Source organism: Betta splendens, chromosome 6 (assembly GCF_900634795.4).
Source record: "Betta splendens chromosome 6, fBetSpl5.4, whole genome shotgun sequence".
Lineage (NCBI taxonomy): Eukaryota > Metazoa > Chordata > Actinopteri > Anabantiformes > Osphronemidae > Betta > Betta splendens.
In genome coordinates, this window is record NC_040886.2 from 9,477,516 (window position 1) to 9,500,684 (window position 23,169).

Consider the following 23,169-nt stretch of genomic DNA (forward strand, 5'->3'; position numbering starts at 1 on the left):
CGAGACAAGGGTGATGAAATGTCACCTGTGAGCTATGTTGATCTGCCTTTATAAACGCTGACTTCATGTTTTGCCAACTGGTAACTTGTCATAAATGTGTCAATGATATATGTTATCATAACACAAAACTCCTTAAACACTTTAATTCAAAGGTTATTTCTAACTCAGCTTGAATGTAAGGCTGGCACAATCTCCTCCCCTGTTCAGATACTCTTTACCAGAGAATAATGACGTTATGAAATATTCATTGTTGCAGAGTCTTTCTGAGCATAATCAGTTTCCTGTTTCTACCTCAACATTTGACTGAGGGTAACATCACTCTCAGCAACACAGGTCAGGCTTCATCATGATTGTTATAAAGCCCCCAGAAGGAATAATTGCAATAAACTCAAAACCTTTTCAGATTGTTTTATGCGATTACAGAGTAAATAAATTATTTGAAACTTCTTTTTATTTTTTAACAATAGGAGAAAAGGGAAAATGGTCAAACGTTATGGGCTTATTCAGATGCTTTGATCGATACAATAGAGCTGCTGTTATTATTATTATTGCTATTATTATTATATCCAAATATACTAATTGACAGGTGTTTAATTGCAGTAGAATTAGGGTTAATTGATGCCAATATCTTTTTTTGCGAGTTAAGGCGGCTTAGAATGAAGTCGTGTTCGTGCGGTGGGTAAAGTTTTTGCAGTTGGACATATGCAGAACTCAGTACCCGCTTCGCCTCTTCCATAATGTATAGAGGGGACAAAAGGCGCACGGTTAACTTTGAATGAGCAGTAACCCGAACCTCTAACGGGGTCCGATCACCCGACACGATGATGCGCCTTCTTCCACCCGCACCTGTCCAATATCCAGCGACAGCAGGTAAACGAGCCGCGGGGAGCCCTTCAGGTGTCCGTATAAAACGAGGAGCAGGGCTCCGGGCTCGGAGGAACCTCTGGCCCCCTGTGGGGAGGAGGCAGCTCCGAGTTGGAGCCCCGGCTGCAGGACGCCACACCCGGTGGATGCTGGTAGGTCTCTGTTTGCAGGCGTCAGGGTTTGACAGCAGTGTGACAGGCGCGTCGAAATAGAACATGCTCGATATAATCAAGACTTTTACTTTAGTTCTCTTGAATCTTCATTTGACAGTATGTCGTAATCGTCCGTCTGATTTGAGTCAGGCTTAAAACTTTAACTACACCGACTATGAAATATCATTATTGTGCTACTATGATTCGAAAGAACCGGCTTTCAGTGCTTCATCATCGTCACTGCAGCGCGCGCCCTGTGCGTAAACGACGCATGGGAAATGTGCCGCAGGCCCGCGTATCGAGGCGCCAGAAGGAGGAGGAGGAGGAGGGCAGCGTGGATTACTATGGTGCCAATGGGTTAAGATGCTTACCAGCTAATTATCCTCACTAGAAAATCCCCGGTCCTGAAGCCCAAACAAGCAGGACGCGTGAGGAACTGGGAGATGGGGACGTGGAGACCACGCCAAACGCGGACCGGCGGACTGGACAACGGTGATGTCCGTGGATACGAGCAAATGGACCGAGCCTATGCTGGATTCTAGCGGAGGTCGGGCTCGACGAAGGAGTTTCTCGTGGTTTTTTAGAACTAAGTTGGTTGCGATGAGGAGGTAGGGATAAACTTTTCAGGTAAGAAGCCAGATGATGTGGGTGAGAAAAGGGGTCTCTGCATTATCGTCCCGTTAGTAACAGTTTGAAAAATAACGAACTGATGTTTTGGATGTAACATTGTGTTCTGAAGTTGACTCATGTCAAAGATTTGGTGGGACTGATTTATGCTTCAGTAAAGCGTCGTCCTTAACAAATGTGGAAAGAGCTGAATATGATCAGTTCTCACTTTCTCTATTATTCATCCTCTTCCACACAATGAATTCTCAGTCATCGCACGTAATACACTTGTCACTTTTCAGTGACAGCAAGTGAAAAATAAGGAGAAACAACAAACATGAATCTCAGCCTAGTAACTGTGACCCCCCCCCCTTTTTACTCTCTCTCTTCCTCTCTCACCCGCTCCCTGTCTCTCCCAAGCTTTTTACGCTATCGATCTCTCCCGGAAACGGGAAGATGAGCCCTGCTTTGGGACCCATTTGGAGCATCTCAAAAATCACTTAGCGCATCATTCCCCGCAGCCAGGATCAATCCGAGCAGCGGACCTGCTTCTCACCGAGGTTGGAAGTGGCCCTAAATACTAATCATGACAATAATGCAACAGTAAATTTCCCAAAGCGTCTGTCTACGACTCTATCAGGACCGGGGCGAAGTGGAGAACGGGCCTGTGTGTCTGCGCGCGGGAACAAAACACCCTGACGCAGGATGTTACAAAGGGCCGACGTCCTGCAGCAGCAGCGTGGGACCACACGCGAACCTCCTCCTGTTCTGTGTATGGCACTGGTAGAATTCACTGTCACGGCAAGATATCAGTGAATTACCATAGGGCCATAAACAGAGTAGAGACACCACGACGCTGCCTGGGGGTGTGTGTGTGTATCAGCAGCGTGAATGTCTCACATCTTCTTCGCCTGTTTTGGCACTAGCACATTTTTGCTTTGTTTCTCGTTGTTGGGGCAATTATGTGTGGTGCCAATTTAGGACAAGACAGACGATCAGCTGTGTGTGTTCCTGAGCTGTGGATGTGATCGGTTCTTATTAGATATCACCGGTTGCCATGGAGGCCAGTCTCTGAGATGCCGTCCTGTGTAACCTGACCCCCCCCCCCTCCTCCCCTGGCGTCACACAGACACAGGGGGGGCACCGGTGCACTCTCCCACAGTGTTTGGCAATGGTAGAACTCACTCTGGTGGGATGGACGGATCCGGTGGTTCTGGACTTGCCAAAAACTGGCCGAGAGCTTTTAGCCCTCCGCGCTCCGGCTCAGCGGGGACTGGTTGGTGCAGCGGGTGCACGGGGGTGGAAACATCCCAGGAGGACGCGGCTGCTCTCGCTGCCCCGGCGTCGTGTTGGCCACACGTAGCCGCTCGTGACATCAAACACTCAGTGAAACCCTAGCGGTCAAACGCTGAGGGATGAGGGCCAGTGGAGACTTTTGACTCCTGGGCCGTAGCACATCGATCCAAGCAGTGAGTTCACTATCATGTCCCCTGATCAATAAATCTATCGCGTTCTCGTGCGCCGTGACACCAGCAGCTGAAAGCTAACTCAGGCTTTGGTGCAGCCTGGTGGAGGCAACGTTCTTTAGCTGCCAGTTTAGCAGAAAAGAGGGAGGGTGAAAAATGAGGCCAACCTGTGTCTTCGTAATAACAGCGTGTTAAATGGGATAAAATGAATGAAGCAGGGTCAGGGTCGGCGTCTGCAGAGGATGTGGGGTCACGCGGTGGCAGCCGACGCACAGAGAGCAGGAGGGAGGCCGACGCGCTGACAGCTGCTACGAGTGATTAGAGCACGTAGTGATGCAGAGAGGACGCCAAAGCTCTTTAGGGAGAATCCCCAGCGAGGAGGAGGAGAGCGCGCGCGCGCACACACACACACACACACACACACACACACACACACACACACACACACACACACACACACACAGAAAGTGGGTGGGATCTTCAGATTATAATGGGTGTGGAAGTTGATGGATCTCCTCATTAATCTCTTTTAGACCAATGACTGTTCAGTTGTGCTTGTCTCCATTGTATTATCCGCAGTAACATTGTTATCGTGACAGTGATATTACAGATATTTTGCAGTGATCTGGGTTCCATTTTATTTGTGATTATCCTCAAAAAAGAAGAGAGCAGGTACGGGCACCAGGCAAATATCTATCTATATCAAATTCTATATCAAATTTTATGTAGTCATCAGAAGAAGAAATGAGCAGGAGGTAGTGGTGGCATTCATTAGTCACGAGCGCTGCTCTCGTGTACTGTCCTGTCAGGACCTTCAGCCAGGTCACGTCTTGGTACACACAAACATAGGGAGACTCTGGATTACAGTAATCCACGGACAGGGGGGTATTTTTAGGACCTTGTGGTCAGAGACAGCCTGGATATAACCATCAAGGAAAACAGACTGTGATCGTCATACGAACAGATGGATTCTCTGGGATCAGGGCGAATAAAGTAGCAGGAAACAAATGCCGACTACTGTCTTTGCAAATAAAGTGGATAAAAACTAAAACCAGTGTCGGTTTGCTTTAAAACGACCTGGTGCTAAAAAAGGAAATTTGATTTCCAAACCAGATTATTTTCTTACTGAAGCCTAAATGACATTGGGATAATGATACAGAAAAGAACAGAAGTGTGACAGACGCCACTAGATGGCAGCATTTCCCCACTGACTAAGCTGAAGCTTCACAGACCAAATGAAGGATGTGATGAAAGCAGCCTAGAAGCACCTACCCCAGAGGATCAGCCCACCTGGCACTGGCAGCCCGGCTCATTCCAGTGGTACCTGTCAAGAAAGGGCAACCCTCAGGCATCATGTAGTCAGGTTCAACGCCTGACGTGTTGGAAGCAGGGGAATAAGCACATTTATAAACACATAATAGATTTCGTTTGAAAGAACCCGTGTATGTATCTACAGGTGTCCGCTAGAGGGCGCCACCGTTGTGCTGATAAACTGTGGTTTATGTTATTTTCTTTATTCCATACTGTTTATTCATTACATGATCCGTATTCTGTTTATTACTTTCTGTTTATTTAAATAACCGTAGTTGGAGCTGTCTATTAAGCTTCTTGTCTGAGTGCAAAGAGCCACAATAATGAAGTGGAGCCTTGACCTTTTGTACATTCTCTCTATTTATTTAAAAATCAACCCAGTTTGATTTTGTGGGTAAGACAACTAAATGTGATGTTCTTTTATTATGTGCTTTATTTACAGAGCATATGTAATAATACATAAATAACTGGGGGACTGGTTCGGACTAAGCACAATAACATCACAGGTTACAGATGTCTTCAGCTTTTTATGTCAGAGTGAATCTAATCTTAGTCTCTCACACACATACACATGTATACAGCTGGTAAATACTGTTCTGTCTTTTTAGGTATAAATAAAGTTGTTTAGTCAAAAGACTTTCTCAGTTTTTCCTGTGTCAGTTTTCTCTTCCTACAGCTTTTATACTGAAACGATACTTTAGCAGAGTGGGTTAAACAGCTCAGTAAAAAGCAATGTCGTGTAAAAAAAAAAACAAGATCAGTCAGACTACGAATTTACAGCACAGCTCAGTTTCAGTGGATGAATCTAGCGCTTCATCTCGCCGAGCGTAGCTTCCGGTACTGACACGTCAGCAGGTGCTTGAAGGTGTTCTTGAAGGTGGGGTTGCACAGCGCGTAGCAGGCCGGGTTGACGGTGCTGTTGATGTAGCACAGCCAGTAGCCGATCATCCACAGGGAGCTCGGGATGCAGGCGGAGCAGAAGGTGTTGATCAGCACCATCACGTTGTACGGCGTCCACGTGGCCACGAACGCCACCAGGATCGCCATGATGGTGCGCGTCACCTTCCTCTCCCTCGAGGAGAAGCTTTTCCTCTTCCACTTCGCCACGGCGCTCTGTTTGGTTACCTGCAAAAACAATCTTTTCTTTAGTTATCAATTATATTCAAATATAATCATTTAAATTTACCTTGAACAGCGTTCTGGTGATCAGTCTTTCGGCGGTGGAGTTGTCCTTGTCGGCGCTCGGCGCCCCCCGCGGGGACGCGGCCGCCGCGGCGTCGTCGTTGGACGCCGACGCGCGGACGCTGTCGGACGTCGCCTCCACCGCATCGGCACCCGCTTCCTTGCAGGGGCCGCTTCCGTTGCGCTGCTGCGGCGCCTCCTCCTCCGCCTCCCGCGCGTCGCCCGTGGCGGCGCAGTCGTTGCGGTTGTCGCAGGCCTCCTCCTGGCTGTGCGACGGGCCCTCCCCCAGGCTGGTGCCCGAGGTCTTCCTGCTGTCCCTCCTGATGCGGCTGCGGCTGGCCCTGGAGATGCGCCAGTACAGGTAGATCATGATGGCCACCGGCAGGTAGAAGGCCGCTATGGCCGTCCCGAAGGTCACGGCCGGGTTGGAGAAGAACTGTATGTAGCACTCGTAGTCCGGCACGGTCCTCACCCCCACGATGAACTGCCAGAAGAGGATGGCGGGGGCCCACAGGATGAAGGACAGGACCCAGGCGGCGGCGATCATCAGGCCGGCCATCTTGGTGCTGCGGCGCGCCGGGTAGCTGAGCGGCTTGGTGACGCAGAAGTAGCGGTCGAAGCTGATGATGAGCAGGTTCATGACGGAGGCGTTGCTCACCACGTAGTCCAGGGCCAGCCACAGGTCGCACACCACCGCCCCCAGGGGCCAGTCGCCCGTCACGATGTAGACGGTGTAGAGGTTCATGGAGCAGACGCCGATAATGAGGTCGGCGCAGGCCAGGCTGAACAGGAAGTAGTTGTTGACGGTCTGCAGGTTCCTGTTCACCTTTGGGGAAGCAACGGCAGGCGGTCAGACCACGCGCGCTCGTCTCTATTGGATTACGCGCCGCGCGCTTGTCTCGGGCGGCGAGCGATCGGAACGAGAGAGCGCAAACCTTTATGGAGAGCATGACCAGGATGTTTCCGATAACGGTGACCAGACTCAGGGATCCAGCGACCAGGACGATGAGCAGCGTCTCCACGGCGGTGTACGGCCTGACGCCGGGGGTGAGGGGCGACTCCGGACTCTCCATTCTGTCGCGTTCTCCTCACGGATGGTCCATATCTGCTCAGTATCTGTTTGGGACAAAGGTTATGGGGGAAAAAAACAACAGGTGGGTGGGGTTTCATTCTCACAGTTCAGCCCGAGTGTGAAGGATGGACCAGCACATGCTCCATATCTAAGAGGTATCTCATTGTATAGTTCGTTAAGACTAACTGTACATAGTTTATTTGCAGAGCCTCAGTTCTCACCAGATCTGGCCCGACGGGTCGAACGAGGCCACCTACACCTCCAGAGCGTTCATTTAAATGTCTTATTCGGCCACGAAATTCAAAAAATGTCATTTTTTTAAACGTCTAATCCGTGCGCGAGAGCCCGTCCACAAATGTCAGGTCGTTATCGCGGTCCTCCAGGCGACTGGGAGCCGCTTTTAAAGCCGGATCTGCTTTTGCGAGAGGGGACGTGGGCGTGCACGTGTCTGCTGGGCCAGATGTTCAAATGGACCTGATGTCGAGCCAGGACCCATTCTCTTGGGCCAATGAGAAACAACCGTGGACGAATAGGGCAGTAAATTGTCATGTGGTGTTGGAAGAAACCCATTAACAGTAAAGATATGATGTACACAGTGATACAGGTTTCTCTTTACAATCAAATTGTATTAAAAAATGATTCCAGGCAAACAAACGGACATCAGAACACTACAATTAAGCTAAAGCTTCATTAACCAAGAAACACGAGGAACATCTAATAGACGTGGCTCATACAAATGACACCAATGTGATTACCTGATATATTCTGATCAGAAAATCAATGTAAAGACACTTAGATGAGACGATGAGGCCCGTCGCATACGGCTGAAACCCTGTAAGTGACTCCATTAGGCAACGCGATAACATCATACTGTACTTGAGAGATGTTTTCTTCCTGCTCTTACAGCCAGATAAAACTTCATTATAGCGTCACTATCTCTATGACGAACTCATCTGAGGCCCATTCCAGTCTGTTTGTGTCACAGCTCGGACGCACAACACGACCGCGAGTCGCTCGTGCGTCGTTTCGCCATTTGTCACGAACACAAATCGATCGGTGGCCTCTCGTCGGAGCGGCGGGCGAAGTCGGCCCAACGCCGTCGACGTGCGTACGTTCCAGTGCAAAACGCGCGGTTCAGCAGCATTTCATGCCGCAAATGCAGTAATTGGTGGTGACACACGGTGTGAAGGCGTGAGCGTTTCTCCCTGTAGGTGAAGCTGAGCCGACGCGATGCCGCCTCTGGGCCACGGATGAGGCTTTAAAGCTCCACGCTGCATGTTTAATTCATAAGGGTCACGTCTAGTCGCTGCCCACTGGCAACTGGCTTTCATTGTGAAGGCGCTGAGTGTGTGTCCGTGTGTTGACTGATGGGTATTTTTAGTTTACTACTGGAATCTTGAACAGGGAGGATCATTTTGCCGACTCGGTGCTTTAGGCTGAGCATTAGAAGTTATACACTTTGGTTCCTAAGTGAATTCAGAGAATAGTTAGCGTTTAGGCTGATGTCCTCCTGAGTGCTATTACAGGAAACACGCCACAACAGAAAAGTAGAACTACTCATTGTCAGGAAACACTCGTTCTCAGTCTTTCAGCGAAGTTAGGTAATTCAAGTCGTCAGAGACGAGCAAAGGGGAAAAGGGGGCCGCACACATGCATCTCCCCTCCATTCACACTAACGAGACCTAAATTACTGAACCTCCCTAATTGTTATTCAGGGGCGCTGGACAGAGTCAACGAGCCCGACTGCATTTCTTTGACAGGCACCCGACGTAATTAGATCCAGCAGATGCAGGCTGCAACAGCTGTGCCAGTAATATGCTTCTACGATGGCGGCGCTCATCTGGCAGCGTGCGCTCTGCTTTAAAAAAAAAAAAAAATCTGTTTGATATCACGACGTGGGCACGGTTGGTAGTTACCAGCAGACGAGGCTGGACGGAGGGGCTTGTTTGCAGAGACGGAGGCAGGTGGGGAGGCACGTCTGAGTCTGTGGACACAGTCTGATCACAAGGAGCGTTTAATGACGACAGGGATCAAAGTCGGCGGCAGGGGCTTGATTTTACGCTTTGTCTTTTTTATTGTTGTCATTTTGCCATCAGAGGGAGGATTCTGCTGTTTTCTGTGTGTCTACATAATAAACATGCGCCTGTAATGTTGTTTTATTGGACAGGTGGGACTTGAACCCAACCCCAATCACCAAAGCATGACGTGCTATTTAAATGCAATGAAATATAGTATAAGAGTTTTTTTTAACAGCGACGCCTCACAGATTTATGTGTGATTTTCAGGGCATGTTATTGCTGGAGATGCTTTAAGGGTGTTTGTTGTGTGTTCTGAATCTGAGGAGTGAGACATTTCACGTCAATCTGAGGTTTGGCCTCGAGCAGCAGTTTAACGAAGAGACGGCAAAACCGCCGAAGAGTCGGAGAGGAGAACGCACGTAGGAAAACAAGAGGGGACGGAGGCGAGAAGCACGAAACCGGGGCAAGAAATAAAAGGAGAGACCACAGCCTGAGTGCTGACGAGTCCATTACAGGGGACAGGAGTGGGAGAGTTAATGAGAAGATTAAGACATAACTTGATTTCATCCCGTCAGTCGACAGTTCTTAGGGACAAGCTGCTCCGTTTGCACTGTTATTTCCCTCCTGGGCACAACCCTAAAACCAGGGGACTCCTCAGGAATCCTGACAGAACAGCTTTAGGGAAACAATGAAATAATAATAAATATAACTTCCTCTATGTCACGTTAACGATCCAGAATACAAGACAAAACCTGCAGATGTGCAGTCCCATCACTGATGCCTGAACGAGCAGATGTCAGAACCTGCTTGAAGCAGCGGTTCTCACATTATAAGGACACGGTCTAAATGTAAATCCTCACCTGCAGTAGGCTGGCGTTAATCTGAATCTTAAGAGGAAGAGCGTCTTACCTTCTGGAATGACACAGAGGAGAGGTTAAAGTTTGGTCCATGGTGCTCCCACTCCTGTGGACACACTGGAGCAGATGGAGGAGCAGAACCTAACCTGACGCTGATGTTGCTCCTCCTCTGACAGGAACCTGTGTGTGTGTGTGTGTGTGTGTGTGTGTGTGTGTGTGTGTGTGTGTGTGTGTGTGTGTGTGTGTGTGTGTGTGTGTGTGTGTGTGTGTGTGCGTGTGTGTGTCAGACAGCAGGGAGGGGGCGTGGGGGATCGTTGCATCGCATCCCTTAAACTAGGGTCGCAGATTTGAATTAACAGTAGACGGAGATGGAGAAATTAGGAGACGCACGAGGAAACTTGTTTCTTCGGGATCATAAGGAGCGTCGGCCGCTCCAGCACAAACGCATCATGTTCTACTGCATTAAAAAGCCGTGAGCGAGCGTCTGAGTGACTGCGTGAAATGAAATGTACTAGTAAAAAGAGGACAAAGAGACGGGTCGCACCATTATTCCGCTGCTGCGGGACGTTAACCTTTAAAACGCCGTTAGTTTGACCTTTTAACCGAACCAGTGACGTCGCCTGACCCAGTTGGAGGATGACCTTACTTTGATGGAATTACAACAGCGAATAATGGTCCCTGCCCTCAAAACAATACTGCAAATGAAACGAGGACTTAAACTAACTATTCAATCTGGTGGAACCTGCTGACAGATTAATTTACTGTGGGAATAGTTAAGCTTTGTTTGAACTGTTTCAGAATTTTAACATGAGGAAAAAACTCGACGAACATGAACCTGACAGTAAGTCTTTTGAACATAATCACTTCAGACTCTCCCTCAACAAAGTTTTAATAAAGATTGAAGGTTTAATCGTAGTGAATTATCAGGCAGGTAACGCTGAGCCAACGTGACGTTCGCTCTGGGCGGCGCCTCGCGTGGACGGCGATGATGCGTTACTCATAAGGGTCGTGTGTTGGCCAGCGGCGATCGCTTTGCATGCTAACAGCATGAATGTGTGCATGTATGCATGAATATGATAGTCAAAGGTCTCTGGGTGTTGATATTTGGTGGATTTCCTCCCAACGCGAACTCTGACAAGGACAGAAAAACAAACATAAAAATCTCAATAAAGGTAAAATATTTAACTCTTTATACAAATCTAATCTAAGTACTAAAGGTTCAAAGGGTGGGACATCATCAAAAAAAAAAACAAAACACCAGCAGCAGCAGCAGCCTGATTCAAAGGTGGCTGTGCCCTGCTGCATGTGGAATGAGAGCGTTAACCATTAAGCGAACTCCTCTTTACTTAATGAAAAAAAGCCTGAAGGCTGCAGGGAAACGAGGTCACGCAGGAGCCAGAGCAGCTGAAGCGCAGACAGCAGCATCCTGTAAACACGGCCTCGCGTCGTCTGAAGCTGCAGGATTTTCTTCACCGCGTGCGCGTTTTTTACCGAGCATAGTCGCGTTCCACGTCCGGGGGCGAAGTTGGTGACAGTGACTGTCGCTCGTCTCAGGCCCGGACTGAACTCAGGCATCATGAGCTCTCCTCCGCGGGTTCATCAAAGACCAGGTCCAGACCAGTTGAGCTCTGGGCCACCTGGCATCTGGTCCCTCAACGGCCCTGATGTAACCTCTAAATACATTAGGTCCAGTCCAGTTTAACTTTAGCTTTTACTCACACTGAGCACAGTGGTGCTAACCTAAGCTTTAAATCTAAAGGTCCTGGGCTTTGTTATTAGAACCACAGGCCAGAGTTTGGTCCTGATTCTGAACGGCTGCTGCTAAGTCAAGCTCAGTCATTTTTACCAGACAGACATCTGCCCCCAGGCAAGACAGTAAATAAATGTATTTCCCAACACTATTGATTTTAAAGGTAATACAATTTACCAGGCAGCATTTCATTAAGGAAGATCAAACTTATGATGGTGAAAGGACGCTGTCATGTGTCCCTGTCTGTGTTTTCCCTCACATCTGATTTTTGCGCTTATGCTTGGACACAAAACCTAATTTTCCTCTAATGTAAGTGGACTGAAATCAACTAGCATAACGAGAACAGAAATAGAAATAATGCTAAATGCTGTTAAAGGGCCTCCCCAGGATTCAGGATTGTTTTTTCAGAAAAGTCCGGCAGCAGATTTAAAACATCACTGTGGAGGTGAACAAGTCCTGATGTTGAGATTTCCTGCATTTTACTACAGGAACTGTCTGTGACACAGAGAAGCCTCAACTGCAGAACCACCTTGTGAATGAAAATCGAGTTGGCTCCAAACTTTAAGGTCTGTGACATGCTGAGTTTTCAGCTGCTCTCACTTATGTTTTCTGTGCTGAGCTGCTTCATGACTCTGCTGCCATCTGTAGGTCTGTCTGCTCTATCTCTCTCTCTCCTCAGTGACCTGTGACACAGACTCCTCACCTATGCATTCTAGTCACACATAGTTTACAGCAGGGATGAAGCATTGCTCTCTGTATCTTGTGATTCAGGCAGAACATTATGACCCATCTAATATTAGGTTGATCACGGCTGAGTGAGCCCTGAACCATCAGGCACCATCATCTGAGCAGCAGATCACCTACAATCTGCCAGCTGGACTCTTAGTGCATCCTGGTGCCCTGTCTTTCCCAGCTCCTGTCAGTTGCAGAGCCACAGCTATTCCTTTGTTTTCCTTTGTTGCTGTTACAGGACTCACCACAAGGTGTCTCACAGGGTCCAAGAACAATCTGCTGGCTATTGTAACAGCTGCTTAAAGGACACGGTGCAAACTTAGTGGATGACCTCACATTATCTTAGTGAAACAGGAAAACACTTTTTAATACACATCCCGCCTTAGAGGTCTCCATTGAATAAGTCTAAGTTTAGATTTTGGTTTCTGTCTGTTCCTTTTCTTCACTTCTCTAAATAACAGTTGATCAAATATGAGATCACACATTTTTCATTTACCTGTGCAGTGAAGTAAACGTCTCTCTCTCTCTCTCTCTCTCTCTCTCTCTCTCTCTCTCTCTCTCTCTCTCTCTCTCTCTCTCTCTCTCTCACACACACACACACACACACACACACACACACACACACACACACACACACACACACACACACACACACACACACACACACACACACACAGGAGAACACACTAATAGGTCCCTGCTCTGAGGAACATAATGAGCATCGTGATGCTGACAAACTGCTCTGTCCTTTCACCAGTGAACTCACACTTGAAGCTTCATCGCACAAAGTGAGAACATTTCCTGTTGCTCGTACTTGTGTCACGGTAACAATGCTGCAAGAATTATCTCGTTAGGCCAGACTAACATGGCCTGCTTTCATTCAATTCATTCATTAGATTTGTGTTGAATAATAGTCCACACAGACCTACAGAAGGCTCCTGATTGAAAGAGACTTAAGGACCATGCATTTAAAATGGAGCTGTGTCTGTTTGCAGGATGTTTTTGATTTTGAAGTAGTTCTCTGCTTATAAACATAAGGTTTTAGACTTTTTAGAGTTGTTTGTTTTAGAATCAAATCACGATCTCCACTCATTCACACATTCACCCGTGTATTGACCTGATGACCTCTCCTGCTTGTGTGTTTCACTGGGCACAGGAAAATCTTTCCCTGCTCACTTTGAGTGGATTGGAAAAAAATATGGCGCTAGTTTGCATGATGCAGGGTCCATCTGCAATGGAAATTACATGTAAAGTGAGGAGATGAATTCTGACCACATCTCAATCCTTTCCTATCGTGTTTATGCATAAACCAGTGAGGATATGATGCTAGCTGAGTCTGATCATTATAGGCCTAAATATCTCATAACAAGAAAGAGATAATTGTTTATTAGTTTTTTATCTATTAGCACCATGACATTTTGAATGAGCGTAAAAATGCAGTAAAAACGCACAATAAATGAGCAACACAATGAGCCTCATGTTTTCCAGTTTGCAGTTTTCTTCAGTTTGTATTTGTCTGTATTAAACATCAATTTGATTATTTTTAAATGAAATAATTCAGTTTGGTTCTGATTTGTACAAGTCTGACTGCAAAGCTCTGTTGGCTGAAGCACACAATCGTCATTTGAATTCCTGGATGTGGACATGGACAGAGCTAGACCGCATTGTTTAACCCTCATATGTGATTTCCATCATCGCACAGAGACGCCTAACACTGAAGGACAATCGTCTTTCAGCTCTTGTTTAAATCACATGTCTGTTGTTACATCAAATCTTAATTAAGAGATGTTTTTTGTAACACAGATACTTTCTCACACACTTCCTCTTGTGCAATATTATCTTTATGTGTTTTGATCACGAGACTTGTTTTATTTCTGACTTCAGTCTGAAAATACAGTGAGACTTACGGTAAGCTGTACAATACTAATAAATCACACACACTTTTTTGTTACAGTTCTTTATTTTAGGCAAATATTCTCATAAATTAGATGATGTGGAAAAGTATAATGATGATGATGATGTATAAAAGCATAAATACATACATACATTTTCTTTCTACAAATTCTCAAATAGCTGAACACTAAAAACAACAGCAAAGGTCTTTGTTTGAGCAGTTTGTCACTTTAAACTGCTCATGCAAACATGTTACTGAGCATTCGCAGCTCATAAAAGAGCCTTGCAATGCAAATCAGCACGGACTGCACGGACAAATGTATGAATAATTCCGATCTCTCTGGCGCTCCTCCTCGCTTATGCATTGCATGCTCACATGAAACAAATGTGTCACAGTATATTTGCAGCTGATTTGACTGAATTGTCGCCTAAATGTGCAACCAGAAATGTTTTAGGAACTGACAGAAAAACTAACTGTTCATTAGTTAGTCACACCAAACTTAAAACTGGCCTATGGGAACGTACTTAGCTAATATACTCACATTGTCAAGTCAATATTTAATAATTAAAAAAAAAAATTCAAGTATAAGACAAAAAAATCTGCGTTTTTGAGCGAGAAACAATTAAATATTTACTAGACGTCAGAAAAAGGTTCAGGTTGTTTTACTACTCAAAATAATCCAATGCAGCATAAAGACTCGAAGCCTTGTTTTGCACGCTTTTCTGCAGTAATCACTGCTGACAGTTCGTGATACCAATAAACGCAACACATTTTGAAAGAAGCTTGTTGCTCTTGACGCATGCGCAGTTAACGCGGCGAAGAACAGGAAGTTAACATTCTCAGACTCGGTCGCGGATGCTGCCGTCGACTCCCTTTTTCTGTGAATGGTCACTGATTGTGCTCGACTGTTGCGGGTGGTTAGGACTAAACTTTGAAAGCCAGCTGTCGAGAAAAGCGCTCGTTGTTGCTAGCTAATACCCGAGACACCGCGTGGACTCGGGAGTTACAGTATTTAGACAAGGGCGTGTTTGAATCCGAAGTATTGGAGCCAGACTGCCTCCACCTCCTCCTCCTCCCCACTCACTGGATGCTAGCTCGGTAGCCTTTGCATGTCGTTGCACCCGCAGTTAAAAGTTGCGTTATAGTCTGGGCTTTTTATTTATCCGGAGGTCAGTTCGGAAGAAGATGGGATGTACTCTGAGCACGGACGACAAGGCGGCGCAGGAGCGCAGCAAGATGATCGACAGGAATCTCCGAGACGACGGAGAAAAGGCTGCCCGGGAGGTCAAGCTGCTGTTGCTCGGTGAGAGAAACATGATGGACGGCGAGACGGGGTCTCGGTCTATTTGCTGGAAGGGTCCCTCGCGCCGTGTGTTCCACATACTGCAACATAAGTTATAGTTAACGTTACGCTTTGTTGTATCGTAGTTTGCGTTTAATACCGTTAAGTAATAGAGTTGATAAAACAACTGGTAGCAGTTTGAGAAATATCGGTGATTCGGGTAGAGGTAACAATATGAATGGCACAGTGGAGGTGCCCCATCTTAAAAAGTTAGCGCTGTAATATGTGGGTTTATTTTTTAACTCAGCCGCATTACGTTAAAATCAGCCATTAAAGTAGTTTTCAATGCGCAGTGTGTTTTCGTTTAGTTTCTGTGGTCTCCAGCTATAACGTTAAACCAATAAGCTAATTTAGCCGTTAGCCGCCTAGCTAACGTTGGGTTAGCGAACGGATGCTAGCGTGGCTTAGCGTCAGTTAGCTGCACGAACCCCGAGACGATGTCCGAGATGCTCTGTCCCAACATGTCTGTCCGTCATGATCCCTTCACAACTGTGCTCGATGTTCAGCGAGCACATCTGTCGGAAATACACACATACATTAACTATTCATTATATAAACTAAATATAAAAACGGGCAGCTGCCTTCTCTGTCCGCGGCCATGCGTTACATAAAAGAGAACTAACCACCTCTGAATAGAGTTTACCAATACTAGGTGCAAATAATTGATGCAACCGATAATGTTTTAAATATATGTCGACCCGTAATAAAATTTGATTAAGCGAAACGTCAGCTAACGTAGCTTTCCTTCAGGCTCCAGTGCCAGCTATGCTGCTGACTATTCTGAATGTCTCCCAACTCCGGAGCTGGAGGGAACATTTGAAAAATGTGACACTGTCCTGTTGCCCAGTTCAGCATTTGTTAATACATATTAATGATGTTTTCCTCTTTATTCTGCAGTGGTTGATTTAGAAAGAAATAGGGTGTCAGAGGAAGCAACCATTAGCCTGGCCATTTGAATGTGGTGAGCAGCAGGCAGATGCTGGTGCTCTCTTAGCTAATACATGCCACAATGTGTGTGTGACCTGCAGTAGAGCCTTTCAGTATAATGGTGCTCTTTCCAGTGATTCTTTCAAAAAAAAGCTGCCACACCTTCCCTGTTCTTCCTGTTACGGGGAGCTGATGACCACTACTGGGCTGCTCAGTCAGGAAAAGGGGTTGCATAGCAACCTGCTCGGCCTTGCCAACAGCAGTAAGCACCTGTGGCAACTGTATTCATACACATAACATAGCTACTAGTACATACAAACTGAAGATCTGCCTGATTCAGGGTGTGTAACATGAAGTTGTATTCAAAACGTCTCAGTTAAAGTCAGCTCAGACAGATCTGGTGCTCCTTATTATCAGCGTGAACACGCCAGAGTCGCTGTTGCCTGGCCGCAGCAGCCTGTTCTTTCATATGTGTGCGTCATTTGAGATGTACCTGATTTGAATCTTCATCGTTTTGTTTTGTTTTTTCTCCTTGTCACGATTTCCACAAGCACCTGCATGAGGTATGTGGGAATGGTTTGTGGTTTTTAGCATCTGATGGTGCTATTAACATAACACGTGAGTTTGTCCCTCTGTGAAAATGATTTTATGTAATGTGTTTTAAGAGCGACAGAGAGCAAGACTGCGTTACTTTGTGTGAATATTGCAGTCTGGCAGGCAGCCCACTGGGGGTGTTTGCATTATTGCCATAATCTGCAAATGACATGCTCTTGAGACAAGTGTTTTGAGTGGGAGGACCGCCTTAGAAGTGGACTGTTCTGTTGTGCACTGCACAAATGCAAATCATAAAGAATCATCTTTATTTTGTGTAAAAGTATTTATTGGTACAGTAGCCAAACACTCTGCATACAATGGATGTTGGCACAGTATTATTTTTCCTAGGGAGATGTCTCAATCTCATGTACCTTAAGTGAAAGGAAATTGGCATTTTTACATTTTGCCTTAATTGTCAAACATTAGGCCTCCTAATTACAGCGGCTCAGTGAGGTGTGAGCGTGGGTTGGGAAATTAATCTTTGCTTGTTTTGATGTTTAAAGTAATATTAGCTGTGGTGCGTGGCTGTTTATCATATGGGATGGTGAAGTGGGGAACAGCTCTCCTCATGGGGAACAGAGAGTCCCTGCAGATGTAAGGTAATTAAAATGTTGTGTGTTCAGCTGAAAAGATCTCAGATCTCAGAGGGAGCTGTTTGAGATGCTGTGTCCTAAACACTTGGATGGTTGTTACAAAATCCTGTTGATTCATGTTTATATATAAATGTTAACATTTACCTTTTTAGAGCTGCCTTGGTATCATATGTAGCCTGTGTTGTGGTCAAACATAAAGCAACTGGTCCTCTCACACTTGGATGGATGTTTAAGATGTGTGTAATCTCTCTGAGTAGAGGATCTATTTGATTAATCCAATTACACTGTGATCTGACTAAAGAGCTTGCCTTTACAGGGGGATTGTCTCGTTTCGGGTGTGGTTTCAAGCTAGTTTCCTGTGTATTTCCAGTCTGTGTGTAATTGTTGTGACTCCTGATCCATTTGAACAAGTGTTTAACCTGTACAACTCTTTGTTCAACCATAGTTTTTAAACTAAAGTTACAAAATGACCGTAGCGCTTAATTACCCAAAATATTAATTGCGATCAATTGAGTTTTTTTTGCAAATGAAGTATGAATGTTATTGATTTTATGGAGGAATTTACTTGACTTAAATGGAATTTACTTCAATTTTAAGCTGCAGACATGTGAAAAGTCATATAAAGTCATGAAAATAGGCCAAACCAAGACGTTTTTGTGAGTGATAATTTTATGTTGTGCCCCAACATTTAAAACAACAATTGTCAAGTTTTGTGTGACTTGCAGATCCATTTTTATTTTGGATCTTTTATGTCTCATATTGGTAGCATGTATGTTTGTCACTTTGGTTAATATTTGTAACATGCTGATTTTGAAGGTTGATCTGTCTGCTTGCATTTTGCTGGTGTTTACTTCTTGTCATTGTAATGAACCTTTTCTGATGCCTGTAATCTGTTTCAGGTGCTGGAGAATCTGGGAAAAGTACCATTGTCAAACAGATGAAGTAAGTGTGTTTGGATCTGCATTAGTATTGATTATGGAGAGAAGCAGCTACAAAAACCACACTACACAGTTACCTAATGTCAGTCTTTAAGATAAGATAGTGATACTGTAAGTTCACTTCTAATGGTTCTAAAACAACCTTTACCTGTCAGGAGCTACCTGTTGATCATTATATTCTATATTGGGATGTTATTTATGCAACTTGGGAACAGATGTTAACACAGTTTTGTGTGTGCCAGGATCATCCATGAGGCCGGCTACTCAGAGGAGGAGTGTAAGCAGTACAAGGCCGTGGTCTTCAGCAATACCATCCAGTCCATAATCGCCATAATCAGAGCCATGGGACGTCTGAAGATTGACTTTGCTGATCCAGCCAGAGCTGTGAGTGACAAAAAGACCAGGCTAACACCTTTGTTTTATATCACAGGTTCTGTGCTGTAGGAGCTACAACTCACATTTATCACTTGCTACTCTTCAGCAGGTCACACAGACCCTGGTTATGATAACGGGTGGGGTTCAGCATGTTTTCATTATGCTGCTGTGCTTCCTAATGGAAAAATTGCACATGTTGATGAACTAAAGCAGGGGTGTGACATACGTGCTTTCCTTTTGCTTATGAAAACTGTTTCTTGGCTTCATGTTTGTATGTAAGTGTATTATTACCACATGCTCCAAATAAATTCAGCGTGTAGGGAGTTTTATTATCCTAAACAGACTCCTGTTTTATTTGGTGAATCTGTTCTTTTCTGTCATAACAAGAATCTTAGTCATTGTCTCAATGTGACTGACCTGACTCTGTCATTGTCATCTTTACTTTGTTTATCTACAAGTGCAGAAAACAGGGAATGAGTTCTTGGCCACTGACCTGTTGAAGATCCCCATAGATTTTTAAAATCCAGTTATAATTTGCAGGTTTTCGTGACTTGAATAAACAAAAACACTGCCATTTTCAATTTCTCACTACATATTCATTACAACAGGACAGTTTTGCTATGTTTTTGGACAGAATGATTCTATACATTTGGAAATGCTCTGTAAACATTTTCATCTTGAATGTTTCAACATGAATAACCAACTTTGAACGCACTTCTTGGTCAGGATGACGCGCGGCAGCTGTTCGTGCTGGCCGGCTCGGCAGAGGAGGGCTTCATGACAGGGGAGCTGGCTGGAGTCATTCAGCGGCTGTGGAAGGATGGAGGAGTTCAGGCCTGCTTCGGCCGCTCCCGAGAGTACCAGCTCAACGACTCTGCAGCATAGTGAGTGACACAAATAACTAATGTACTTGGGCTCATTCCTTCCATCTTAGTATGGAAACGTATGTCTTGTGTGTTCTTTAACTGGTTGTCAAACTTTTTTCTTCCTCTCCAAAGCTACCTGAATGACTTGGACAGGATATCGCATGCTGCGTATGTACCTACCCAGCAGGATGTGTTGAGAACCAGAGTCAAAACTACTGGTATTGTGGAAACGCACTTCACTTTCAAAGACCTGCATTTCAAGTGAGTACAACCACCGGGGTTTGTTCAGTCATTAAACCTACTGTATTTGCATGATGATGGTGGTGCTCTGTCTTTGTTTGGTTGTTAGGGCCTCTAGGTCGTTCCCACATGTCTGATTCAAATCTTGTAGGTCTGAGGTTTTCTTCACTGATGGCTACGTATGAAAAATTATCGGACCTTGATCTTTATTGGAGGAAGAATAATGATTTAATACCATCTGACTGACAGAGGGAAAAAAACACTTATTCTAAAATCAACATTTGTTTGTAGCTCAAAATATTAACTCCTCAGCAACCTCTCTGAAAGATGGAGTCCATAACCTGCAATGTCCCTTTCATGAGACTGGGAATGAGTCGTAATAATAGTCTTTAGATACATTTGAACGTGTGTTTGTGTAGGGTGTGTTTTTAACAGTGAGTCTATGATCCCTCTGCAGAATGTTTGATGTAGGTGGACAGAGATCAGAGAGAAAGAAGTGGATTCACTGCTTTGAAGGAGTCACTGCCATCATCTTCTGTGTGGCTTTGAGTGACTATGACCTTGTGCTGGCTGAGGACGAGGAGATGGTGAGACCTGTGTCTCCTTCTGCAAATGCAGTTTTCTGTGCAGCTTCACTGGATGCTTAATCATGTGCACCTCTCCTCCTTCAGAACCGGATGCATGAGAGCATGAAGCTGTTCGACTCCATCTGCAACAACAAGTGGTTCACAGAAACCTCCATCATCCTCTTTCTGAACAAGAAAGACCTGTTTGAGGAGAAGATCAAAAAGAGTCCTCTCACAATTTGCTACCCCGAATATGCAGGTGAGACAAACAGAACATGCTTACTCACATTTTAATCTCAAAGTCAAAGGTTTCTTAGTCAAAGCCTGTTTTTTTTTATTATTATTATTATTCATTAAAGGCTCCAACACCTATGAAGAGGCTGCAGCTTACATTCAGTGCCAGTTTGAAGACCTGAACAAAAGGAAGGACACCAAGGAAATCTACACCCACTTCACCTGTGCCACAGACACCAAGAACGTGCAGTTTGTGTTCGACGCCGTCACCGACGTCATCATCAAAAACAACCTGAAGGACTGTGGCCTCTTCTAAAGGTGCTGTCTGCGTGTCCAGCTGTTGGAACAGTGACTTGTTCACATTTTCCTCCTCTAACCAGCTCTCGTCTCTGTTTCTGCTCAGGCAGCCTGGCGGACAGCGTCGAGAGTGACTTTATTGATGAGCAGTCTGACTGGAGGGAACTTCGTGGACCCTGCTGAGAATGTCACTTTTAACCTTCTATTAACTTATGTTCATCTCTAAAAGTTTTAAAGATGGTGTGTAGAAAAAAAAACATTTGTGTAAAATATTTGTAAAACTGTCAATGGCTGGGGATTTTTCAGTTTTTAAAATGTGCTTATTTTACCTTATTATTATTTTTCTTTTTTATATTAAATGGGGGCCTTTGCTTTTATTATTTTTTTCATAAATGAACAGTTTTTGTCCTGTGCGTAGGTTTTTGTGCCTTGCATGCTTTAGGTGCAGTGTTTTTTTGTTGACTTAGATGTTCGCTTTATGTAGATGTTACCATTCAACTTTTTCTAAGCGCCCCCACATTGATATTAACTTTTTCTTTCCAGATTTTTTTCCATTGTCTCATCATTTTTGTCGTCTTCTTGTACAAACCAAGCGAGACCAAGTCACTCTGTAGACCAGCTCACTTTGACATACTGTGAGAGATTGTGTGCGTGCCTGTGTGTGTAGTTTGCATGTGAGTCGTGAGTGTAAGATGTTTGGTTGAGGCCAAAAGCCCGAGTGGTTGTATGAGATTGTGTGTGTTTGGTTGTGTGCACAATAGTAAACAAAAGGGACTTTATTCCTCTACTTGTCATCCTCTTTCAAAGTTTTATTTTTCTAAGCGACCAAAAAGAACCTATTGTCTCTAATTAATGTGTGCACGTTGTTGGTGCAGGACTACAAATTGAAACATTCCCGATTTGAATCAGGAAGTAAAGAGAAGCTTTGAAGAGGATGCCAGTGGTGGTCTTGTAGCAGACAGTAGGACCATATGTAGATCCGTGTGCAGTGCATAGGCAGACAGGACGGCGGCTCGGTACAATTGCACTGTTATTGATTATGATCTGTAATGGTTTCAAATCACATATCCCCCATGGACCCCCCACCCTCTGTTTCCATTGGATGGGGACGTTAGTGGACTAATCTCCATGATTTGCTAATAAAAAAAGCTGCTGTGGTAAAACCATGATAGCTTATGCAACAAAAGGTGTGGTCCTTTTTTGTGTGTATGAATATTTGTGTGTTTTGTGTAAATACATTTACTTTAAATTATATTTCAGCATAAAGTACAAAGTTTAGATTTTTTTATATTAATGCTTTCACGTTTTTATAAAAATCTATCAGCAATTTAATGTCTTAAAATTAACGGCAGCTCTATTTGCCAGAGTAGCACCCTCTAGTGGACACAACATGTAATGACCAAGACTGGTTCCTGTTTTGTGGTCACAGAGGAGACAACTGAGGAAAATCTAATCACTGGTTTTAATATAATTAACATGGATTGTTCCTGAACAAGATGCATTGGCTTTTCTGTGAAATATCCATTGGAAACGCCCCAAGATTAGGACCAATTAAACCCAAACTAAAATGAGAGTGATTTTCTACCAAGCTGTGATGATTTAAAGAAAGAAGCAAAGCCCAGAATACTCAGTCTTCACATTCATGAGAGATCAATCATTAAAGGAATTAGTTTAGAGATAGTGATAGGATTATCTGAACAACTGTCATGTTCCAGTCTTTGTTTATATATTTTACAAACGCCAAACGATACCGACGCCTCACGTCCTACAAATGGGTCACAGCAGTGCCAAGGCTGGCGCCCGTCTTGCACACTTAGCTAAGCCATCACTGCTCCAGCTCAGTGATTGGGCTTTAGCTGAGAGGACACTATTTTTGGGAGACATTGTGCGATTTAAAAGCTAACTGCAGAGTCATTTAGCTAATCCCCAAACCCCCTCCAGGGAGATCAAACAGGGTGGATGGATGTGAAGGTAGTAAGAGAGAAGATGATAATGATGAGGATGATGATGGCGATCAAGCGGCGGTCGCTGACTCCAGCTGACCATAGAGTCACAGCTAAAGCACGTTTTTCATCAAAAGAATCTCCAGCTCACTTTTTGATGTGATGCAGCTCAACAGATTCCACATTTGCCACATTAAAGCGTTCACATCTGAGAAGACTGGAAGAGACAGAATATATAGGTTTCGTATGTGCTCTGTGTCCTCACATTAGCTCATTTGTTCCTTTTAAGGCCGGTATTTGTGTTTTTGGAGTTGAAAACTGCTTTTAATTATATTGTATATTATATTATA

At 44.8% G+C, this 23,169-nt stretch overlaps 2 protein-coding genes and 1 long non-coding RNA gene across 4 annotated transcripts; 2 read left to right on the forward strand and 1 right to left on the reverse strand.

The window, feature by feature from the left end:
• Positions 1-861: 861 nt before the first annotated feature.
• LOC114857862 (uncharacterized) lies at positions 862-4,748 on the forward strand. Of its 2 annotated transcripts, XR_008694881.1 has the most exons (4): positions 862-1,016; positions 1,408-1,643; positions 2,043-2,182; positions 2,263-4,748. It is a non-coding gene; the product is annotated as an uncharacterized LOC114857862 (long non-coding RNA). The 2 variants fall into 2 exon arrangements; XR_003786284.3 differs by lacking the exon at positions 862-1,016 and having other exon boundaries at positions 1,296-1,643.
• Positions 4,749-4,984: 236 nt separating this feature from the next.
• LOC114857944 (muscarinic acetylcholine receptor M2-like) lies at positions 4,985-9,700 on the reverse strand. The gene is made up of 4 exons (XM_029154891.3): positions 9,581-9,700; positions 6,517-6,697; positions 5,586-6,407; positions 4,985-5,524 (listed from the first exon to the last, which is right to left on the reverse strand). The coding sequence occupies exons 2-4, from the start codon at positions 6,652-6,654 to the stop codon at positions 5,213-5,215; spliced, it is 1,272 nt and encodes a 423-aa protein (XP_029010724.1). The 5' UTR covers positions 6,655-6,697; positions 9,581-9,700; the 3' UTR covers positions 4,985-5,212.
• A 5,015-nt stretch (positions 9,701-14,715) lies between these two features.
• Positions 14,716-22,062, forward strand: LOC114857490 (guanine nucleotide-binding protein G(i) subunit alpha-1). The gene is made up of 9 exons (XM_029154015.3): positions 14,716-15,207; positions 18,260-18,302; positions 18,541-18,682; positions 19,400-19,557; positions 19,672-19,800; positions 20,237-20,366; positions 20,451-20,604; positions 20,705-20,897; positions 20,983-22,062. The coding sequence occupies exons 1-8, from the start codon at positions 15,090-15,092 to the stop codon at positions 20,893-20,895; spliced, it is 1,065 nt and encodes a 354-aa protein (XP_029009848.1). The 5' UTR covers positions 14,716-15,089; the 3' UTR covers positions 20,896-20,897; positions 20,983-22,062.
• Positions 22,063-23,169: the final 1,107 nt, after the last annotated feature.

Excerpts from the sequence above, each read along its gene's own strand:
- LOC114857944 (XM_029154891.3), bottom strand. The coding sequence starts at position 6,654 with ATGGAGAGTCCGGAGTCGCCCCTCACCCCCGGCGTCAGGCCGTACACC. Across the intron at positions 6,408-6,516 it reads TGGTCATGCTCTCCATAAAG|GTGAACAGGAACCTGCAGAC; the intron begins GTTTGCGCTCTC and ends GCTTCCCCAAAG. Across the intron at positions 5,525-5,585 it reads TCACCAGAACGCTGTTCAAG|GTAACCAAACAGAGCGCCGT; the intron begins GTAAATTTAAAT and ends TTGTTTTTGCAG.
- LOC114857490 (XM_029154015.3), top strand. The coding sequence starts at position 15,090 with ATGGGATGTACTCTGAGCACGGACGACAAGGCGGCGCAGGAGCGCAGC. Across the intron at positions 18,303-18,540 it reads ACCATTGTCAAACAGATGAA|GATCATCCATGAGGCCGGCT; the intron begins GTAAGTGTGTTT and ends TGTGTGTGCCAG. Across the intron at positions 20,605-20,704 it reads TTGCTACCCCGAATATGCAG|GCTCCAACACCTATGAAGAG; the intron begins GTGAGACAAACA and ends TATTCATTAAAG.